At 51.5% G+C, this 22,440-nt stretch overlaps 1 protein-coding gene across 1 annotated transcript in view; it reads right to left on the bottom strand.

The window, feature by feature from the left end:
- Window positions 1-22,440, bottom strand: part of galnt14 (UDP-N-acetyl-alpha-D-galactosamine:polypeptide N-acetylgalactosaminyltransferase 14 (GalNAc-T14)) — a 433,271-nt gene that overhangs the window by 245,765 nt on the left and 165,066 nt on the right. Inside the window, exons 3-4 of the mRNA XM_087984284.1 lie at window positions 21,565-21,663; window positions 8,845-8,912 (exon numbers count right to left, since the gene is read on the bottom strand). Of these exons, the coding sequence (XP_087840410.1) occupies window positions 8,845-8,912; window positions 21,565-21,656 (160 nt within the window). The 5' untranslated portion in view covers window positions 21,657-21,663. The remainder of the gene's footprint in view (window positions 1-8,844; window positions 8,913-21,564; window positions 21,664-22,440) is intronic.

The following is a 22,440-nucleotide window of genomic DNA, read 5'->3' as shown; positions in this document are numbered from 1 at the left end:
AGTGAGGTACAGAGTGAGGGACAGAAAGAGGGAGGGACAGACAGAGGGAGGGACAGACAGAGGAAGGTACAGACAGAGTGAGGGACAGGCAGAGGGAGGGACAGACAGCGTGAGGGACAGACAGAGTGAGGTACAGAGTGAGGGACAGAAAGAGGGAGGGACAGACAGAGGAAGGTACAGACAGAGTGAGGGACAGGCAGAGGGAGGGACAGGCAGAGGGAGGCACAGACAGAGGGAGGGACAGACAGAGTGAGGGACAGACAGAGTGAGGGACAGGCAGAGTGAGGGACAGGCAGCGTGAGGGACAGACAGCGTGAGGGACAGACAGCTTGAGGGACATACAGCGTGAGGGACAGACAGAGCGAGGCACAGACAGAGTGAGGGACAGAGGGAGGGACAGACAGAGTGAGGCACAGACAGAGGGAGGGACAGACAGAGGGAGGGACAGACAGAGTGAGGGACAGAGTGAGGATCAGACAGAGGGAGGCACAGACAGAGGGAGGGACAGACAGAGGGAGGGACAGACAGAGGGAGGGACAGACAGAGGGAGGGACAGAGTGAGGATCAGACAGAGGGAGGGACAGACAGAGGGAGGGACAGGCAGCGTGAGGGACAGACAGCGTGAGGGACAGACAGCGTGAGGGACAGACAGAGGGAGGGACAGACAGAGTGAGGGACAGACAGAGTGAGGGACAGACAGAGTGAGGCACAGACAGAGTGAGGGACAGACAGAGGGAGCTACAGACAGAGTGAGGCACAGACAGAGTGAGGCACAGACAGAGTGAGGGACAGACAGAGGGAGGCACAGACAGCGTGAGGGACAGACAGCGTGAGGGACAGAGGGAGGCACAGTGGGAGGGACAGACAGAGTGAGGTACAGACAGAGGGAGGCACAGACAGAGGGAGGCACAGACAGAGGGAGGCACAGACATAGCGAGGTACAGACAGAGTGAGGTACAGACAGAGTGAGGTACAGACAGAGGGAGGTACAGACAGAGGGAGGGACAGACAGAGGGAGGGACAGACAGAGGGAGGGACAGACAGTGTGAGGTACAGAGTGAGGGGCAGACAGAGTGAGGGACAGACAGTGGGAGGGACAGACAGAGGGAGGCACAGACAGCGTGAGGGACAGGCAGAGGGAGGCACAGACAGCATGAGGGACAGACAGAGGGAGGCACAGAGTGAGGGACAGACAGAGTGAGGTACTCACAGAGGGAGGCACAGACAGAGTGAGGTACAGACAGAGGGAGGGACAGACAGAGGGAGGGACAGAGTGAGGTACAGACAGAGTGAGGAACAGACAGAGGGTGGCACAGAGTGAGGGACAGGCAGATGGAGGTACAGACAGATGGAGGTACAGACAGAGGGAGGCACAGACATAGCGAGGTACAGACAGAGCGAGGGACAGACAGAGTGAGGGACAGACAGAGTGAGGGACAGACAGCGGGAGGGACAGACAGCGGGAGGGACAGACAGCGGGAGGGACAGACAGAGGGAGGCACAGACATAGCGAGGTACAGACAGAGTGAGGGACAGACAAAGGGAGGGACAGACAGAGGGAGGGACAGACAGAGAGAGGGACAGACAGAGGGAGGCACAGACAGAGGGAGGCACAGACAGAGGGAGGCACAGACAGAGGGAGGGACAGACAGAGTGACGGACAGACAGAGTGACGGACAGACAGAGTGAGGGACAGACAGAGGGAGGGACAGACAGAGGGAGGCACAGACAGAGTGAGGGACAGACAGAGTGAGGGACAGAGTGAGGGACAGACAGAGTGAGGCACAGACAGAGTGAGGGACAGACAGAGGGAGCTACAGACAGAGTGAGGCACAGACAGAGTGAGGCACAGACAGAGTGAGGCACAGACAGAGTGAGGGACAGACAGAGGGAGGCACAGACAGAGTGAGGCACAGACAGAGGGAGGTACAGACAGAGGGAGGCACAGACATAGCGAGGTACAGACACAGCGAGGTACAGACAGAGTGAGGGACAGACAGAGTGAGGGACAGACAGAGTGAGGTACAGAGTGAGGGACAGACAGAGTGAGGCACAGACAGAATGAGGGACAGGCAGAGTGAGGGACAGACAGAGTGAGGTACAGAGTGAGGTACAGACAGAGTGAGGGACAGACAGAGGGAGGCACAGACAAGCGTGAGGAACAGGCAGAGTGAGGGACAGACAGCGTGAGGGACAGACAGCGTGAGGGACAGACAGCGTGAGGGACAGACAGAGTGAGGGACAGACAGAGGGAGGTACAGACAGAGGGAGGTACAGACAGAGGGAGGCACAGACAGAGTGAGGGACAGAGTGAGGGACAGACAGAGTGAGGGACAGACAGAGTGAGGCACAGACATAGCGAGGTACAGACAGAGTGAGGGACAGACAGAGTGAGGGACAGACAGAGTGAGGGACAGACAGAGTGAGGTACAGACAGAGGGAGGCACAGACATAGCGAGGCACAGACATAGCGAGGCACAGACATAGCGAGGTACAGACAGAGTGAGGGACAGACAGAGTGAGGGACAGACAGAGTGAGGGACAGACAGAGTGAGGGACAGACAGAGGGAGGGACAGACAGAGGGAGGGACAGACAGCGTGAGGGACAGACAGAGTGAGGTACAGAGTGAGGGACAGAAAGAGGGAGGGACAGACAGAGGGAGGCACAGACAGAGGGAGGCACAGACAGAGGGAGGCACAGACAGAGTGAGGGACAGACAGAGTGAGGGACAGACAGAGGGAGGTACAGACAGAGGGAGGGACAGACAGTGTGAGGTACAGAGTGAGGGACAGACAGCGTGAGGGACAGAGGGAGGCACAGTGGGAGGGACAGACAGAGTGAGGTACAGACAGAGGGAGGTACAGACAGAGGGAGGCACAGACAGAGGGAGGCACAGACAGAGGGAGGCACAGACAGAGGGAGGCACAGACAGAGTGAGGGACAGACAGTGGGAGGGACAGACAGTGGGAGGGACAGACAGTGGGAGGGACAGACAGAGGGAGGCACAGACAGCGTGAGGGACAGGCAGAGGGAGGCACAGACAGCATGAGGGACAGACAGAGGGAGGCACAGAGTGAGGGACAGACAGAGTGAGGTACTCACAGAGGGAGGTACAGACAGAGGGAGGCACAGACAGAGTGAGGTACAGACAGAGGGAGGGACAGACAGAGGGAGGGACAGAGTGAGGTACAGACAGAATGAGGAACAGACAGAGGGTGGCACAGAGTGAGGGACAGGCAGATGGAGGTACAGACAGATGGAGGGACAGACAGAGTGAGGGACAGACAGAGTGAGGGACAGACAGCGGGAGGGACAGACAGCGGGAGGGACAGACAGCGGGAGGGACAGACAGAGGGAGGCACAGACATAGCGAGGTACAGACAAAGGGAGGGACAGACAGAGGGAGGGACAGACAGAGGGAGGGACAGACAGAGGGAGGGACAGACAGAGAGAGGCACAGACAGAGGGAGGCACAGACAGAGGGAGGGACAGACAGAGTGACGGACAGACAGAGTGACGGACAGACAGAGTGAGGCACAGACAGAGTGAGGTACAGACAGAGGGAGGTACAGACAGAGGGAGGCACAGACATAGCGAGGTACAGACACAGCGAGGTACAGACAGAGTGAGGGACAGACAGAGTGAGGGACAGACAGAGTGAGGTACAGAGTAAGGCACAGACAGAGTGAGGCACAGACAGAATGAGGGACAGGCAGAGTGAGGGACAGACAGAGTGAGGTACAGAGTGAGGTACAGACAGAGTGAGGGACAGACAGAGGGAGGCACAGACAAGCGTGAGGAACAGGCAGAGTGAGGGACAGACAGAGTGAGGGACAGACAGAGTGAGGGACAGACAGCGTGAGGGACAGACAGCGTGAGGGACAGACAGCGTGAGGGACAGACAGAGGGAGGGACAGAGTGAGGGACAGACAGAGGGAGGCACAGACAGAGGGAGGCACAGACATAGCGAGATACAGACAGAGTGAGGGACAGAGTGAGGGACAGACAGAGTGAGGGACAGACAGAGTGAGGGACAGACAGAGTGAGGGAGGGACAGACAGAGTGAGGGACAGACAGAGTGAGGGACAGACAGAGGGAGGGACAGACAGAGGGAGGGACAGGCAGAGGGAGGGACAGACAGAGGGAGGGACAGGCAGAGGGAGGGACAGACAGAGTGAGGGAGGGACAGACAGAGTGAGGGACAGACAGAGTGAGGTACAGACAGAGGGAGGGACAGACAGAGGGAGGGACAGGCAGAGGGAGGGACAGGCAGAGGGAGGGACAGACAGCGTGAGGGACAGACAGAGGGAGGGACAGACAGAGGGAGGGACAGACAGAGTGAGGGACAGACAGAGTGAGGGACAGAGTGAGGGACAGACAGAGGGAGGCACAGACAGAGGGAGGCACAGACATAGCGAGATACAGAGTGAGGGACAGACAGAGTGAGGGACAGACAGAGTGAGGGACAGACAGAGTGAGGGACAGACAGACAGAGTGAGGGACAGACAGAGTGAGGGACAGACAGAGGGAGGGACAGACAGAGGGAGGGACAGGCAGAGGGAGGGACAGACAGAGTGAGGGAGGGACAGACAGAGTGAGGTACAGACAGAGTGAGGTACAGACAGAGTGAGGTACAGACAGAGGGAGGGACAGGCAGAGGGAGGGACAGACAGCGTGAGGGACAGACAGCGTGAGGGACAGAAAGAGGGAGGGACAGACAGAGGGAGGGACAGACAGAGGGAGGGACAGACAGAGTGAGGGACAGGCAGAGGGAGGGACAGGCAGAGGGAGGGACAGGCAGAGGGAGGGACAGACAGCGTGAGGGACAGACAGAGTGAGGGACAGAAAGAGGGAGGGACAGACAGAGGGAGGGACAGACAGAGGAAGGTACAGACAGAGTGAGGGACAGACAGCGTGAGGGACAGACAGAGTGAGGGACAGAAAGAGGGAGGGACAGACAGAGGGAGGGACAGACAGAGGAAGGTACAGACAGAGGGAGGGACAGGCAGAGGGAGGGACAGGCAGAGGGAGGGACAGGCAGAGGGAGGGACAGACAGCGTGAGGGACAGACAGAGGGAGGGACAGAAAGAGGGAGGGACAGACAGAGGGAGGTACAGACAGAGTGAGGTACAGACAGAGGGAGGGACAGACAGAGTGAGGGACAGACAGAGTGAGGGACAGACAGAGTGAGGGACAGACAGAGGGAGGGACAGGCAGAGGGAGGGACAGGCAGAGGGAGGGACAGACAGAGTGAGGGAGGGACAGACAGAGTGAGGGACAGACAGAGGGAGGGACAGACAGAGGGAGGGACAGGCAGAGGGAGGGACAGACAGAGGGAGGGACAGGCAGAGGGAGGGACAGACAGCGTGAGGGACAGACAGAGTGAGGTACAGAGTGAGGGACAGAAAGAGTGAGGGACAGACAGAGGGAGGTACAGACAGAGGGAGGTACAGACAGAGGGAGGTACAGACAGAGTGAGGGACAGGCAGAGGGAGGGACAGACAGAGGAAGGTACAGACAGAGTGAGGGACAGGCAGAGGGAGGGACAGACAGCGTGAGGGACAGACAGCGTGAGGGACAGACAGCGTGAGGGACAGGCAGAGTGAGGGACAGACAGAGTGAGGGACAGACAGCTTGAGGGACATACAGCGTGAGGGACAGACAGAGCGAGGGACAGGCCAACCAAATGTGGGTTTCTGAGAATTTGCCGCCCAGTTGGAATTCAGGTGTGTTACAAAGTGCTTTGTACCCTCCTTCCCGAGACTGTGTTCAATAATAACAATGACCAGCGAAAAGTTGATATTTTAATGTTCAACATTTTCCGCAAGGGTTCATCTAAAGGGGTAGGTCATACTGAGAGAGCTCTGACCCCTGGTGCGCTCCACCTCCTGTTCTGTGTGTGTCAAACCAGGCATGCGTCCTGTGTCTGGACGGGAAGGGTCCCCAGCTGCAGCTCCTGGGGAGTTCAGGTTTCTGGGCTGGGGACACTGTGGGTCATCCTTCAAGCTGAGGGTGTTGTGGACAGCACGGACAGGGAGATGGTCACACTGCAGGCTCTGAATCCACAGGCAGCAAGGGAAGGGGTGACCACCAGGCAGGGTAAGGGGGCTCGGCAGGGAGTGCAGGTACCCCCTGTGTGTGTCTGTGTCTGTGTCTCTGTGTGTGTGTGTGTGTGTGTGTGTGTGTGTGTGTGTGTGTGTGTGTGTGTAGGTGGGTGGGTAGGGGTGTAACAGCCGCTCAGGAGAAGGCGTCAGAATTGTTATAGGGGATTTAATTGTAAAGGTTTTTGTACCGAACCACGAAATGTGAGGAAAGGAGGTAGATACCTGAAAGGTAGCAAACTCAGGATTAATACCAGTGCCGTGTGCCAGTCAGGGTAGGCCCAGCTGGGAAGGTCAGGGGGAAGATGTGGCTGAGGGGATGGTGTGCGTGGGGGAGGGTGGGTTTCAGACTGCTCAGGCATGGGGACTGCTTCAGGGACCAGTATAAACTGGACGGGACCGACCTATTTGCTGGAATGGCTGTGGGTGGCTTTAAACAAAGATGGGTTGGGGGTTGGATTCAGGTGAGGGGTCAGAGGAAGGGACGTTCCGATCAAAAGGCAGAACGAGGAATAAGGCAAGAAAAATTACGGATGAGCATCAAACACGTTGAAAAATAACAGGAGCGGGGACAGTGAGTGTGGAAAAGACAAGCCTTGCAGCTGTGACCGAGTCGGGCCTAAAGAGACGTGACTGCGGAGTGACCAGGGATGGGACTTGAATGACGAGGGTGAAACAGGATTTCGGATAAAAAGCTCGTGGAGTTGCAGCGTTGCTCAAAGAGGAAATTTGTCCCAATGTTACTGAAGGATATTTAGCTTTGACAAGGTGGATGGAATCTGTATGGGGAGAGCTGAGGGACGCGAGTGTGTGTGAGGTGCTGGAAAAGCCCAGCAGGTCATTCAGCATCCGAGGGGAATCGACATTTCAGGCAGGAGCCCTTTTCCAGCACCACACACTCTCGACTCTGATCTCCAGCACCTGCAGTTCGCACTTCCTCCCAGAGCTGGGAAACACCAAGGAGTGGGACGGGGCCGGGGGTGAAGTTTGAGATATGTGCAATAAAGGAACACGTGTAATTGTGTTTTATCTGCATTGAGATTGGGCAAATCAAATTGCTCATTGTATCATCGAGATGGAATTGCTGGAGTGTCGAAGGGATGGTTTTCTGAACCCGTATACTGGGTGTTGTGTAATGAGAAAGGAATAATTGGACGTCTAGTTGTGCAGGCCCCTTGGGTAAGGAGCGACCCACAACATGACAGAATTCCTCAGCAACATGGAGCAAGATGGAGGTGGTTCGCAGACTCGGGTCCGTAATCCGAACAGAGGGAGGATCCCGGTTTGAGGTGAGGAGTTGGCGGGGAGATTGGGGAACGTCACTCAACAGGATGATGTTGGAAAGCCAATGGCAGACGTTCAGAAAGCACATGGATGACCTGTCACAGTTGTCCATTCCTGTCCGGGCACAAAAATAAAATGGGAAAGACAGAAAAACACGGCTTACAAGGGAAATTAGAGCCAGTATTAGATCCAAGGAAGGGCACGTCAAGTGGCCAGAAAAACAACCGATCTGGGGAGTGACAGCCATTCAGAATTCAGTGAATGAGGATAAAGCGATTGACTCAGAAAGGGGAAAACAGAATATGAGTGTAAGCTTGTGGGGAACACAAAGACTGTGAAGGTTCTGACGGATGTGGGAAGAGAAAAAGATTAGTGAAGACAAATATAGGTCCTTTCCAGACAGAAACAGGGACATTTATAATACAGAACAAAGAAACAAAGCTGACCAACTCTGAATCTGTGTTCACAAAGGAGGACACCTAACATCCTGGGAACTTCAGGGAACGCAGGGTTTAGTGAGAGGGAGGCACTGAAGAAAATCAGTATTTGTAGGGATAGGGTATTGGGGGAATTGGGGATTGAAGGTCAATAAATCCCCAGGCCCTGACAAACTACATCCGAGAGGATTTAAGAAAGTGCTCGTCTTCCAACATCAAGAATTCCTTGCATTACAGTCAATATTAAATTCCCACATCCCACAGTCTCCCTGAATTGCTGCCTTGCTCCACCAAGTCCATCTTTAGCCCTTTTAAACTTATAGCTCTCCTCCATGTCTTACTCATTCATGAATATGCTCACTCCCGTCTAACTGGCACCTTTAGCATTCTGCTGCTAATTGACTGATTTGATTTGATTTATTGTCGTCACTTGTACCTAAGTACAGTGAAAAGCCTTGTTTAGTGAGCAGTACTGGAGGAGATCACCTCAGCCCGTTCTCTGAGCGAGGGATAAATGCTCAGCCACAGACTAATGCAATGGGACAATAGGTCTCACACCATTTGACATTTCCATATTAACAGTTAACGCATTAACAGCCTACGTCAGCATTCAGAATTGAAATCACCTATGTAAACAATTGACTGTAACGTTCCAGTTGCCGGCTCTGTCCTATGGATGGCGCTGTTCACCAAGATCCTGAAACCTGCCTTCCAATACTGCCTGCAGCTTTTCTCCTTCAGACAATGTCATATTCACACACTTTGTGGCTGGCTGTGTTACTGATGCAGTGGATAGTAAATGAGAAGCCACATCACTCAATGCGACTTCTCAGCTCATTGCACAGACGGCAGTGTTTATTTCTCAAATGAATCTACCTCTTCCTCACCCCTCACTTCCCACTTTTCTATTCTTCATTTTAATCAAATCCCCTTGGAACATGGTTACAGTGGCAGGGAGATTGGAGGGGTTTTCTGTCCTGGGTTAAAGAGAACAGCAGCTACAGCGCGGCCCGCCACTTACGGTCCTCACTGAAGTCATCGACCAGAATGATCTCATGGACGAGGTAAGCAGGAGTCCGGTTCAGCACGCTGCCATGGAAACAAGACAGAAAGCATTCAGTCACTCAGGGAGAACCAACTGTGGGATCTCACCACAGTCTGTGGGAGTTAATCAAAGGACAAATTAGAGATAATAACCTGCTCAGACATGTTATAACATGCCTCTGAGACAGGAGGAATGCAAACTTGCACCTTCTATCCCAGAGGCACAGACACTACCGCCGCACCACAAGAGCCCTCAAAGGAGGAATTTACCAATGACCTCCAGTCTACCAATCACAGCCCACATTCCAATGACAGCCAGTCTACCAATCACAGCCCATGTACCAATGACACTCAGTCTACCAATCACAGTCCACGTTCCAATGATAGCCAGTCTACCAATCACAGCCCATGTACCAATGACACGCAGTCTACCAATCACAGCACATGTACCAATAACAGTCAGTCTACCAATCACAGCCCATGTATCAATGACAGCCAGTCTACGAATCACAGCCCAGGTACCAATGACAGCCAGTCTACCAATCACAGCCCATTTACTAATGACACGCAGTCTACCAATCACAGTCCATGTACCAACAGCATGTGGTTGACCTAACACGACTGACTGACCAATGGTGACCGGCTGATCAACTCTTGCCCTCCTATAAAATGAAGTTCTATTTGTAATGGCTTGCTGCTCAATCTGAGGACTGAATCCTCCTGTGAAATGAGCTTGTTGTCAGGTTTATAGAAGAATTCCGTGTGGCAGTGAACTCAATTGACAGGGTCACTGCCAAATAAAAAGAGGGCTTTCCAACCCCCAGCTATGAATGCTGGGATAGGTATACCTCCATTGCCTTCCCAGGATCAGGCCAACCACAGACAGATTGTGAACCTCAGTCAGACATGAAGAACGTAGAGAGAGTTTGAAGAGAAATTTGATGAGAAAAAGCGATGGGATTCATTTTATTCATCTGAATGTGTGCCTCAGGTCCCAGCAAAGTCCACTTTCACTGACGGTGCCTTTCGGTGACTGAATTCACGAGAGAGAGTTAGTCAGGAAGTAATTCTCAGTCAGGGTCAGTGAGTGAAGAGAAGTCAGAAACAAGAACAAATGACATTTATACTGAGCTCTGAATGGAATCAACTGTCCCCAGGTGATTTATGAAGTCCCTGACAACCTACTGACTTCCTCATTTTATTTATAAACGATAGGAACAAGGAGCTGGAGCTGGATGGATCTCAGATCGTTCGGGAGGCAGAGGGGGTTATTGAGGGGGGTTACCGGGGGGTAGTCACACCTCAGGGAGGGGAGGAAGGGAGATGGGTTACAGTCAGGAGACGGGAAGGGAACCGTGCAGGGGTCCCCTGGGGCTGTTCCCTTCAACAACAAGTATACCACGTTGGATATTGTGGGGGGCAAACGACTTACCAGGGGAAAGCCGGGGGGCACAGGGCTCTGGCACAAAGTCTGTCCCTGTTGCTCAGAAGGGAAAGGGGGAAGGGGAGCAGAGCAGTAAGTCATTGGGGACTCCATAGTTAGGGGGACAGATAGGAGGTTCTGTCGGGACGAGAGACACTCACGGTTGGTGTGTTGCCTCCCAGGTGCCAGGGTCCATGATGTCTCTGATTGTGTTTTTGGGATCCTTAAGGGGGAGGGGGAGCAGCCCCAAGTCGTGGCCCACATCGGCACCAAATACATAGGTAGGAAGAGAGATGGGGATTTAAGGCAGAAATTCAGGGAGCTAGGGTGGAAGCTTAGAGCTAGAACAAACAGAGTTGTTGTCTCTGGTTTATTGCCTGTGCCACATGCTAACGAGGCAAGGAATAGGGAGAGAGAGGAGTTGAACACGTGGTTACTGGGATGGTGCAGGAGGGAGGGTTTGGGTTCCTGGATAATTGGGGCTGTTTCTGGGGTAGGTGGGACCTCTACAAACAGGATGGTCTTCATCTGAACCGGAGGGGTACCAATATCCTGTGGGGGGGGGAATTCGCTAAGGCTATTGGGGTGGGCTTAAACTAATCCAGCAGGGGGGTGGGAATCAAAACTGTAGTTCGAGTATAGAAAAGGTTGAGAGTAGGGAGGTCCAAAATCAAGTTTCAGGGACGCAAGATGGCACCGGCAAGCAAGAAGTTGGTTTGAAGTGTGTCTACTTCAACACCAGGAGCATCCGGAATAAGGTGGGTGAACTTGCAGCATGGGTTGGTACCTGGGACTTCGAGGTCGTGGCCATTTCAGAGACATGGTTAGAGCAGAGACAGGAATGGTTGCTGCAGATTCCAGGATTTAGAAGTTTCAGTAAGAACAGAGAAGATGGTAAAAGAGGGGGAGGTGTGGCATTGTTAGTCAAGGACAGTATTGCAGTTGCAGAAAGGACATTTGAGGACTCGCCTACTGAGGTAGTATGGGCTGAGGTTAGAAACAGGAAAGGAGAGGTCACCCTGTTGGGAGTTTTCTACAGACATCCAGATAGTTCCGGAGATGTAGAGAATAGGATAGCAAAGATTATCCTCGATAGGAGCGAGAGTGACAGGGTAGTTGTTATGGGAGACTTTAATTTTCCAAATACTGACTGGGAATATTATAGTTCAAGTATTTTAGATGGGTCAGTTTTTGTCCAATGTGTGCAGGAGGGTTTCCTGACACAGTATGTAGACAGGCCAACAAGGGGTGAGGCCACATTAGATTTGGTACTGGCTAATGAACCCGGCCAGGTGTTAGATTTGGAGGTAGGTGAGCACTTTGGTGGTAGTGACCACAATTCGGTTATGTTTACTTTAGTGATGGAAAGGGATAGGTATATACCACAGGGCACAGGTTATAGCTGGGGAAAGGCAATTATGATGTGATTAGGCAAGATTTAGGATCCATAGGATGGGGAAGGAAACTGCAGGGGATGGGCTCAATTGAAATGTGGAGCTTATTCAAGGAACAGCTACTGCGTGTCTTTGATAACAATGTACCTGTCAGGCAGGGAGGAAGTGGTTGAGCGAGGGAGCCGTGGTTTACCAAAGAAGTTGAAGCTCTTGTCAAGAGGAAGAAGAAGGTTTATGTTAGGGTGAGATGTGATGGCTCGGTCAGGGAGCTTGAGAGTTATGAATTAGCCAAGAGAGAGCTAAGAGGAGCCAGGAGGGGACATGAGAACTCGTTGGCAGGTAGGATCAAGGAAAACCTTAAGGTTTTCTATGGGTATATCAGGAATGAAAGAATGACTAGAGTAAGATTAGGGCCAATCAAGGACAGTAGTGGGAAGTTGTGCATGGAGTCCGAGGAGACAGGGGAAGTACTAAACAAATATTTTTTGTCAGTATTCACACTGGAAAAAGACAATGTTGTCAAGGAGAATACTGAGATACAGGCTACTACACTAGACAGGATTAATGTTCATAAGGAGGAGGTGTTAGCAATTCTGGAAAGTGTGAAAATAGATAAGTCCTCTTGGCCAAATGAGATTTATCCTAGGATTCTCTGGGAAGCCTGGGAGGAGATTGCAGAGCCTCTGGCTTTGATCTTTATGTCATCATTGTCTACAGGAATAGTGCCAGAAGATGGAGGATAGCAAACGTTGTCTCCTTGCTCAAAAAGGGGAGTAGAGACAACCCTGGTAATTATAGACCAGTGAGCCTTACTTCAGTTGTTGGTAAAGTGTTAGAAAAGGTTATAAGAAATGGGGTGGTATGGTGGCTCAGTGGTTAGCACTGCTGCCTCACAGCACCAGGGTCCCAGGTTCGATTCCAGCCTCGGGCGACTGTCTGTGTGGAGTTTGCACATTCTCCCCATGTCTGCGTGGGTTTCCTCCAGGTGCTCCAGTTTCCTCCCACAGTCTAAAGGTGTGCAGATTAGGTGAATTGGCCAGGCTAAATTGCCCACAGTGCATTCGTCAGAGGGGAATGGGACTGGGTGGGTTACTCTTCAGAGGGTTGGTGTGGACTTGTTGGGCTGAAGGGCCCGTTTCCACACTGTAGGGAATCTAATCTAATCAAAAAATAGGATTTATAGTCAACATGGTTTTGTGAAGGGTAGGTCTTGCCTCACAAACCTTATTGAGTTCTTTGAGAAGGTGACCAAACAGGTAGATGAGGGTAAAGCAGTTGATGTGATATATATGGACTTCAGTAAGGTGTTTGATAAGGTTCCCCATGGTAGGCTATTGTACAAAATATGGGATTGAGGATGATGTGGCAGTTGGATCAGTAATTGGCTTGCTGAAAGAAGACAGAGGGTGGTGGTTGATGGGAAATATTCATCCTGGAGTCCAGTTACTAGTGGGGTACCGCAAGGATGGGTGTTGGGTCCACTGCTGTTTGTCATAATGACCTGGAGGAGGGCGTAGAAGGGTGGGTTAGTAAATTTGCAGACGACACTAAGGTCGGTGGAGTTGTGGATAGTGACAAAGGATGTTGTAGGTTACAGAGAGACATAGATAAGCTGCAGAGCTGGGCTGAGAGGTGGCAAATGGAGTTTAATGCGAGCAAATGTGAGGTGATTCACTTTGGTCGGAGTAACCGGAATGCATAGTACTGGGCTAATGGTAAGGTTCTTGGTAGTGTAGATGAGCAGAGAGATCTCGGTGTCCAGGTACACAGATCCTTGAAAGTTGCCACCCAGGTTGACAGGGTTGTTAAGAAGGCATACAGTGTTTTAGCTTTTATTAATAGAGGAATCGAGTTCCGGAACCATGAGGTTATGCTGCAGCTGTACAAAACTCTGGTGCGGCCGCAGTTGAAGTATTGTGTACAGTTCTGGTCACCGCATTATAGGAAGGATGTGGAGGCTTTGGAAAGGGTGCAGAGGAGATTGCCTGGTGTGGAGGGAAGGTCTTACGAGGAAAGGCTGAGGGACTTGAGGCTGTTTTCGTTAGAGAGAAGAAGGTTGAGAGGTGACTTAATAGAGACATATAAGATAATCAGAGGGTTAGATAGGGTGGACAGGGAGAGCCTTTTTCCAAGTATGGGGATGGTGAACACGAGGGGGCATAGCTTTAAATTGAGGGGTGATAGATATAGGACAGATGTCAGAGGTAGTTACAGAGAGTAGTAAGGGTGTGGCACGCACTGCCTACAACAGTAGAAGACTCGCCAACTTTGAGGGCATTTAAATGGTCATTGGCCAGACATATGGATGTAAATGGAATAGTGTGGGTTTGATGGGCTTCAGATTGGTTTCACAGGTCGGCACAACATCGAGGGCCGAAGGGCCTGTACTGTTCAATGTTCTAAGGAGGTAATGTGAGAGATGAATTCCTGGTGTCTTGTCATTCATCGAGTCCTCCCTTGTCCTGTTCCTTCTTCCAAAGCACATCACCCTCACATGTATCAGCGTTAAATTCTATCAGCCACTGACCTACCCATCTGACCGCTCGGGTTATATCTTCCGAGACTCTAACCCTTGTCTCCTCACCATTAACCACCCAGCCAATCTTTGTGTCATCCGCAAACTTGTGTATCAACCCTTCACAATCTCATCTACAGTGTTTATGAATATTACAAATAATAAGGAACCCAGCAGTCGCTCCTGCACATTGCCTTCCAGTCTCTCAAACAGCCTTCTCCCACCAATCCCCTGACTCCCATCGCCACCCAAGTGTGGATCCACCTGCCAAATGTGTGACCTGTCTCCCCCTCGGGAAAACTCCACCCGATCCGTTAGCATGACCTCCCACTGACAAAGCCGCGCTGACTATCCCTGATCAAACTTGGAAGGGAGATTTATTTTCCCCTTCACTATTTCCTCCAAAGGTTTCCCTCCCACTGACTTTAGGCTAACTAGTCTCTAGTTAGTAGTAACTAGTCGAGAATTCCCTGGTCAATCTCTACAAACCTTCTGCTAAAGTGAAACTACAATAGCTGTCCTCCAGTCCTCTGGTAATTCTCCCACGGTCAGGGATGGTTTAAACATTTGGGTCAGGGTCCCTCTTATTTCCTCCCCCCCCGCCTCCCACAACAGCCTGGGATACAGCTCATCCAGAGCGAGACATTTCTCTGTTTACACAATGCCATCAGCATTTTCTACGGCATGGTCTTTCAGTTCCAAAGGCTTCATTTATTCTAACATGCACTCACACTCACACTCACACATACACACACACACTCACATACGCACACACACTCACACATACACACTCACACTCACATACGCACTCACACTCACACATACACACACACACACTCACACATGCACACACACGCACACACTCACATACGCACACACACACACATGCACACACACGCACTCACACTCACATGCACTCACACTCACACATACGCGCACACACTCACATGCACACACACTCACACATACGCGCACACACTCACATATGCACACACACTCACATACGCACACGCACTCACACACACGCACACACACTCACATACGCACGCACACTCACAGATGCACACACACATGCACGCACACACATACGCACACACACATGCACGCACTCGCACACTTGCACACACTCAAACATGCACATACACTCACACATGCACACACACACACTCAGGCACTCAATCACATACGCACACAAACGTACGCGCGCGCGCACACGCGCACGCACACACACACACACACACACACACACACTCAGGCACTCAATCACACACACACATGCACACAAAATCACACACACACTCATGGACACACAATCACACACACACACGCACTCATAGACACTCAGTCACACGCACACACAAACTCACACAATCACACACACACATTCACTCAGACACTCAATCTTACACACACACTCACTCATAGACACTCAACACCACACTCATGTAATCACACGCACTCTCACACACACACTCAAAAACACACACAATCAAATACACACACAACTCAATCTCTCTCACACACTCAATCACACACACGCACTCAATCTCACACACACACTCAATCTCACACACACACAATCACACTCACACACACACTCAATCATAGGCACATGCTCACACACTCACTCAGGCACACAACTCAATCTCTCTCACACACACACTCATTCACACACACACTCAATCACACACACACTCAATCACACACACACACTCAATACCACACACACACACTCAATCACACGCACACACATGCTCTCACACACACACACTCAATCATACACACGTGCACACACACTCACAGACACACACTCAATCACACACAAACACTCACTCACAGACACACATTCCCTCTCTGTCATGTTTGTTCTCACACACTTTCTGTTATGCTCACTCACACTCTCTCTGTCACGCTTGCTCTCTCTCACACACACTCTCTCTGTCACGCTCGCTTCAAACACACTCTCTGTCACACTCGCTCTCTCACACACTCTCTGTCACACTCTCACGCACACTCTCTCTGTTACACTCGCTCTCTCACACACACTCTCTGTCACACTCACTCTCACACACACTCCCTCTGTTACACTCGCTCTCTCACACACACACTCTATCATGCTCGCTCTCACACGCACTCTCTCTGTTACACTCGCTCTCTCAAACACACTCTCTATCATGCTCGCTGTCACGCACTCTCTCTGTCACACTCTCTCTCACGCACACTCTCTCTGTTACACTCGCTCTCTTACACACACTCTCTGTCACACTCACTCTCACACACACTCCCTCTGTTACACTCGCTCTCTCACACACACACTCTATCATGCTCGCTCGCACACGCACGCTCTCTGTTACACTCGCTCTGTCACACACACTCTCTATCATGCTCGCTCTCACACACACTCTCTCTGTCACACTCTCACGCACAGTCTCAAACACACTCTCTCTGTTACACTCACTCTCTCACACACTCTCTATCATGCTCGCTCTCTCACACACTCTCTCTGTTACACTCGCTCTCTCACACACACTCTCTGTTACACTCGCTCTCTCTCACACACTCTATATCACGCCCGCTCTCACACACACTCTCTCTGTCACACTCGCTCTCACACACTCTTTATCATGCTCGCTCTCTCACATACTCTCTCTGTTACACTTGCTCTCTCACACACACTATCATGCTCGCTCTCACGCACACTCTTTCTGTTACACTCGCTCTCACACACACTCTGTTACACTCGCTCTCTCACACACACTCTCTATCATGCTCGCTCTCACACACACTCTCTCTGTCACACTCGCTCACTCACACACTCTCTCTGTCACACTCTCTCACGCACACTCTCACACACACTCTCTCTGTCACACTCGCTCTCTCACACACACTCTCTCGGTTACACTCGCTCTCTCACACACACTATCATGCTCGCTCTCACACACACTTGCTCTCTCACACACACTCTCTATCATGCTCGGTCTCACGCACTCTCTCTGTCACACTCTCTCTCACACACACTCTCTCTGTCACACTCACTCTCACGCACACTCTCACATACACTCCCTCTGTTATACTCGCTCCCTCATGCACTCTCTCTGTTACACACGCGCTCACACACACACTCTCTATCATGCTCAGTCTCACACACACTCTTTCTGTTACACTCGCTCCCTCACGCACACTCTCTCTGTTACACACGTGCTCAAACACACACTCTCTATCATGCTCGGTCTCACGCACTCTCTCTGTCACACTCTCTCTCACACACACTCTCTCTGTCACACTCACTCTCACGCACACTCTCACATACACTCCCTCTGTTATACTCGCTCCCTCATGCACTCTCTCTGTTACACACGCGCTCACACACACACTCTCTATCATGCTCAGTCTCACACACACTCTTTCTGTTACACACGCTCTCTCACACACACTCTCTCTGTCACACTCGCTCTCTCACACACACTCTCTCTGTCACACTCTCTCCCACGCACACTCACACGCACTCTCTCTGTCACACTCTCTCTCACACACACTCTCTCTGTCACACTCGCTCTCTCACACACACTCTGTCACACTCTCTCCCACGCACACTCACACACACTCTCTCTGTCACACTCGCGCTCTCACACACACTCTGTTACACTCGCTCTTTCACGCACACTCTCTCTGTCACACTCGCTCTCTCACACACACTCTCTCTGTTACACTCACTCTCTCACACACACTTTCTATCATGCTCGCTCTCACACACACTCTCTCTGTCACACTCGCTCTCTCACACACACTCTCTCTGTTACACTCGCTCTCTCACACACACTCTCTATCATGCTCGCTTTCACGCACTCTCTCTGTCACACTCTCTCTCATGCACACTCACACACACTCTCTCTGTTACACTCGTTCTCTCACACACACTCTCTGTCACACTCACTCTCACACACACTCCCTCTGTTACACTCTCTCTCTCACACACACACTCTATCATGCTCGCTCTCACACACACTCTCTCTGTCACACTCGCGCTCTCACACACATTCTGTTCCAACTCGCTCTTTCACACACACTCTCTCTGTCACACTCGCTCTCACACACACTCTCTCTGTTATACTCGCTCTCTCACACACACTCTCTATCATGCCCGCTCTCACACACACTCTCTCTGTCACACTCGCTCTCACACACTCTCTATCATGCTCGCTCTCTCACATACTCTCTCTGTTACACTTGCTCTCTCACACACACTATCATGCTCGCTCTCACGCACACTCTTTCTGTTACACTCGCTCTCACACACACTCTGTTACACTCGCTCTCTCACACACACTCTCTATCATGCTCGCTCTCACGCACTCTCTCTGTCACACTCTCTCTCATGCACACTCACACACTCTCTCTGTTATACTCGCTCTGTCACACACACTCTCTATCATGCTCGCTCTCACACACACCACCTCTGTTACACTCGCTCTCTCTCACACACAATCTATCATGCTCACTCTCACACACACTCCCTCTGTTACACTCGCGCTCTCACACACACACTCTATCATGCTCGCTCTCACACACTCTCTCTGTCACACTCGCTCTGTCACACACACTCTCTATCATGCTCGCTCTCTCACACACACTCTCTGTCACACTCACTCTCACCCACACTCCCTCTGTTACACTCGCTCTCTCACACACACACTCTATCATGCTCGCTCTCACACGCACTCTCTCTGTTACAATTGCTCTGACTCACACACTCTCTATCATGCTCGCGCTCACACACACTCTCTCTGTCACACTCGCTCTCTCACACACACTCTGTCACACTCTCACGCACACTCTCTCTGTTACACTCGCTCTCTCACACTCTATATCATGTTCGCTCTCTCACACACTCTCTCTGTCACACTCGCTCTCTCACAAACACTCTCTCTGTTACACTCGCTCTCTCACACTCTCTATCATGTTCGCTCTCTCACACACTCTATATCATGTTCGCTCTCTCACACACTCTCTCTGTCACACTCGCTCTCTCACAAACACTCTCTCTGTTACACTCGCTCTCTCACACTCTCTATCATGTTCGCTCTCTCACACACTCTCTATCATGTTCGCTCTCTCACACACTCTCTCTGTCACACTCGCTCTCTCACAAACACTCTCTTGGTTACACTCGCTCTCTCACACACACTCTCTATCATGCTCGCTCTCACGCACACTCTTTCTGTTACACTCGCTCTCTCACACACACTCTCTCTGTTACACTTGCTCTCTCACACACACTCTCTATCATGCTCGCTCTCACACACACTCTCTCTGTCACACTCGCTCTCTCACACACACACTATCATGCTCGGTCTCACGCACACTCTTTCTGTTACACACGCTCTCTCACACACACTCTCTCTGTCACACTCTCTCTCACACACACTCTCTCTGTCACACTCGCTCTCTCACACACACACACTCTCTGTTACACTCTCTCTCACGCACACTCTCACACACACTCTCTCTGTTACACTCGCTCTCTCACACACACTCTCTCTGTCACACACGCTCTCTCACACACACTCTGTTACACTCGCTCTTTCACGCACACTCTCTCTGTCACACTCGCTCTCTCACACACACTCTCTGTTACACTCGCTCTCTCACACACACTCTCTATGATGCTCGCTCTCACGCACTCTCTCTGTCACACTCTCTCTCATGCACACTCTCACACACTCTCTGTTACACTCGCTCTCTCACACACACTCTCTCTGTCACACTCTCACGCACACTCTCTCTGTTACACTTGCTCTCTCACACTCTCTATCATGTTCGCTCTCTCACACACTCTCTCTGTCACACTCGCTCTCTCACACACACTCTCTCAGTTACACTCGCTCTCTCACACACACTCTCTATCATGCTCGCTCTCAAACACACTCTCTCTGTCACACTCGCTCTCTCACACACACACTATCATGCTCGGTCTCACGCACACTCTTTCTGTTACACTCGCTCTCTCACACACACTCTCTCTGTTACACTCGCTCTCTCACACACACTCTCTATCATGCTCGCTCTCACGCACACTCTTTCTGTTACACTCGCTCTCTCACACACACTCTCTCTGTTACACTCGCTCTCTCACACACACTCTCTATCATGCTCGCTCTCAAACACACTCTCTCTGTCACACTCGCTCTCTCACACACACACTATCATGCTCGGTCTCACGCACACTCTTTCTGTTACACACGCTCTCTCACACACACTCTCTCTGTCACACTCTCTCTCACACACACTCTCTCTCACACACACTCTCTGTCACATTCGCTCTCTCACACACACACTCTCTGTTACACTCTCTCTCACGCACACTCTCACACACACTCTCTCTGTTACACTCGCTCTCTCACGCACACTCTCTCTGTCACACTCGCTCTCTCACACACACTCTCTGTTACACTCACTCTCTCTATGATGCTTGCTCTCACGCACTCTCTCTGTCACACTCTCTCTCCTGCACACTCTCACACACTCTCTGTTACACTCGCTCTCTCACACACTCTCTATCATGCTTGCTTTCTCACACACACTCTCTGTTACACTCGCTCTCTCACACACTATCATGCTCGCTCTCACACACTCTCTGTCACACTCTCTGTCACGCACACTCACACACACTCTGTTACACTTGCTCTTTCACGCACACTCTCTCTGTTACACACGCACTCTCTATCATGCTCGGTCTCACGCATACTCTTTCTGTTACACACGCTCTCTCACACACACTCTCTCTGTCACACTCTCTCTCACGCACACTCTCTCTGTCACACTCGCTCTCTCACACACACTCTGTTACACTCGCTCTCTCACACACACTCTCTATCATGCTCGCTCTCACACACACTCTCTCTGTCACACTCGCTCTCTCACACACACACACACTATCATGCTCGGTCTCACGCACACTCTCTGTTACACATGCTCTCTCACACACACTCTCTCTGTTACACTCGCGCTCTCACACACTCTGTCACACTCTCTCTCACGCACACTCTCACACACACTCTCTCTGTTACACTTGCTCTCTCACACACACTCTCTCTGTCACACTCGCTCTCCCACACACACTCTGTCACGCTCGCTCTCTCACACTCCTCTCTCTCACTCCTTCTCTCACAAGCTCGCTATGTCTCTCACATTCCTTAGCTCTCTCTCTCTATCTCACATTCCTTCTCTGTCTCCCTCACACTCCCTCTCTCACATGCTCTCTCTCTCACTCACACACAGACACACACAATGCACGGGGTATTGCTGGGTTGAATGCTGAGCTCAGGCTGCAGTCAGTGAAACGCGAGAGGCTGTGCTGACTCTCACCTTCGGACAGTCCGCAGCAGGGCAGATCTGGCTTCGTTATGGAGTGTGATGATGATGCTGGTGGGAGGCAGGTCAGCGCTGTACTGCTGCATCGAGCATCTGTGAGGAGACACAGAGAATAACCATCAGGGGCATCCGTGTAACCCACTCCCCGTGTCCGACACTCCTGGAACATAACGCCAGGCTCTGGGCCTGTATCTGTGGAGGGGACACATCTGGAACATGAGAACGGTGAGCTATCAGGTAGATCAGCTGAGGAGGATCATCAGAGAGGGTGAAACAGAGAGGAACTCTGAGAGGCAAGAGGCTGCTGTCCTCCTCTGTGCGTGTGACAGAAACGTTAGGATGTGAAAGGGACACAAAGTGACTAAAGAGAGGTTAAAACAGGGTCAGCAGCGACTCGGTTAACGACGCCTTTTTGTATCTGAGGCAACACGTTCTGAGTTCAAACCCCATCCCAGAGTTTGAGTGACAAAGATGAAGGTTTTTATGCCACTGCAGTATTGTGGGAGTGCCACACTGTCAGAGGAGCCAATAGAACATAGAACATAGAACATAGAAGAATACAGCACAGTACAGGCCCTTTGGCCCTCGATGTTGCGCCGATCCAAGCCCACCTAACCTACACTAGCCCACTATCCTCCATATGCCTATCCAATGCCCGCTTAAATGCCCATAAAGAGGGAGAGTCCACCACTGCTACTGGCAGGGCATTCCATGAACTCACATCTCACTGAGTAAAGAACCTACCCCTAACATCTGTCCTATACCTACCCCCCCTTAATTTAAAGCTATGCCCCCTCGTAATAGCTGACTCCATACGTGGAAAAAGGTTCTCATGGTCAACCCTATCTAAACCCCTAATCATCTTGTACA

The sequence above is a fragment of the Chiloscyllium plagiosum genome, unplaced genomic scaffold (assembly GCF_037043375.1).
Source record: "Chiloscyllium plagiosum isolate Xiang-an unplaced genomic scaffold, Cpla_swu_hap1 HiC_scaffold_3, whole genome shotgun sequence".
NCBI lineage: Eukaryota > Metazoa > Chordata > Chondrichthyes > Orectolobiformes > Hemiscylliidae > Chiloscyllium > Chiloscyllium plagiosum.
This window is presented reverse-complemented; position numbering and strand designations above follow the sequence as displayed.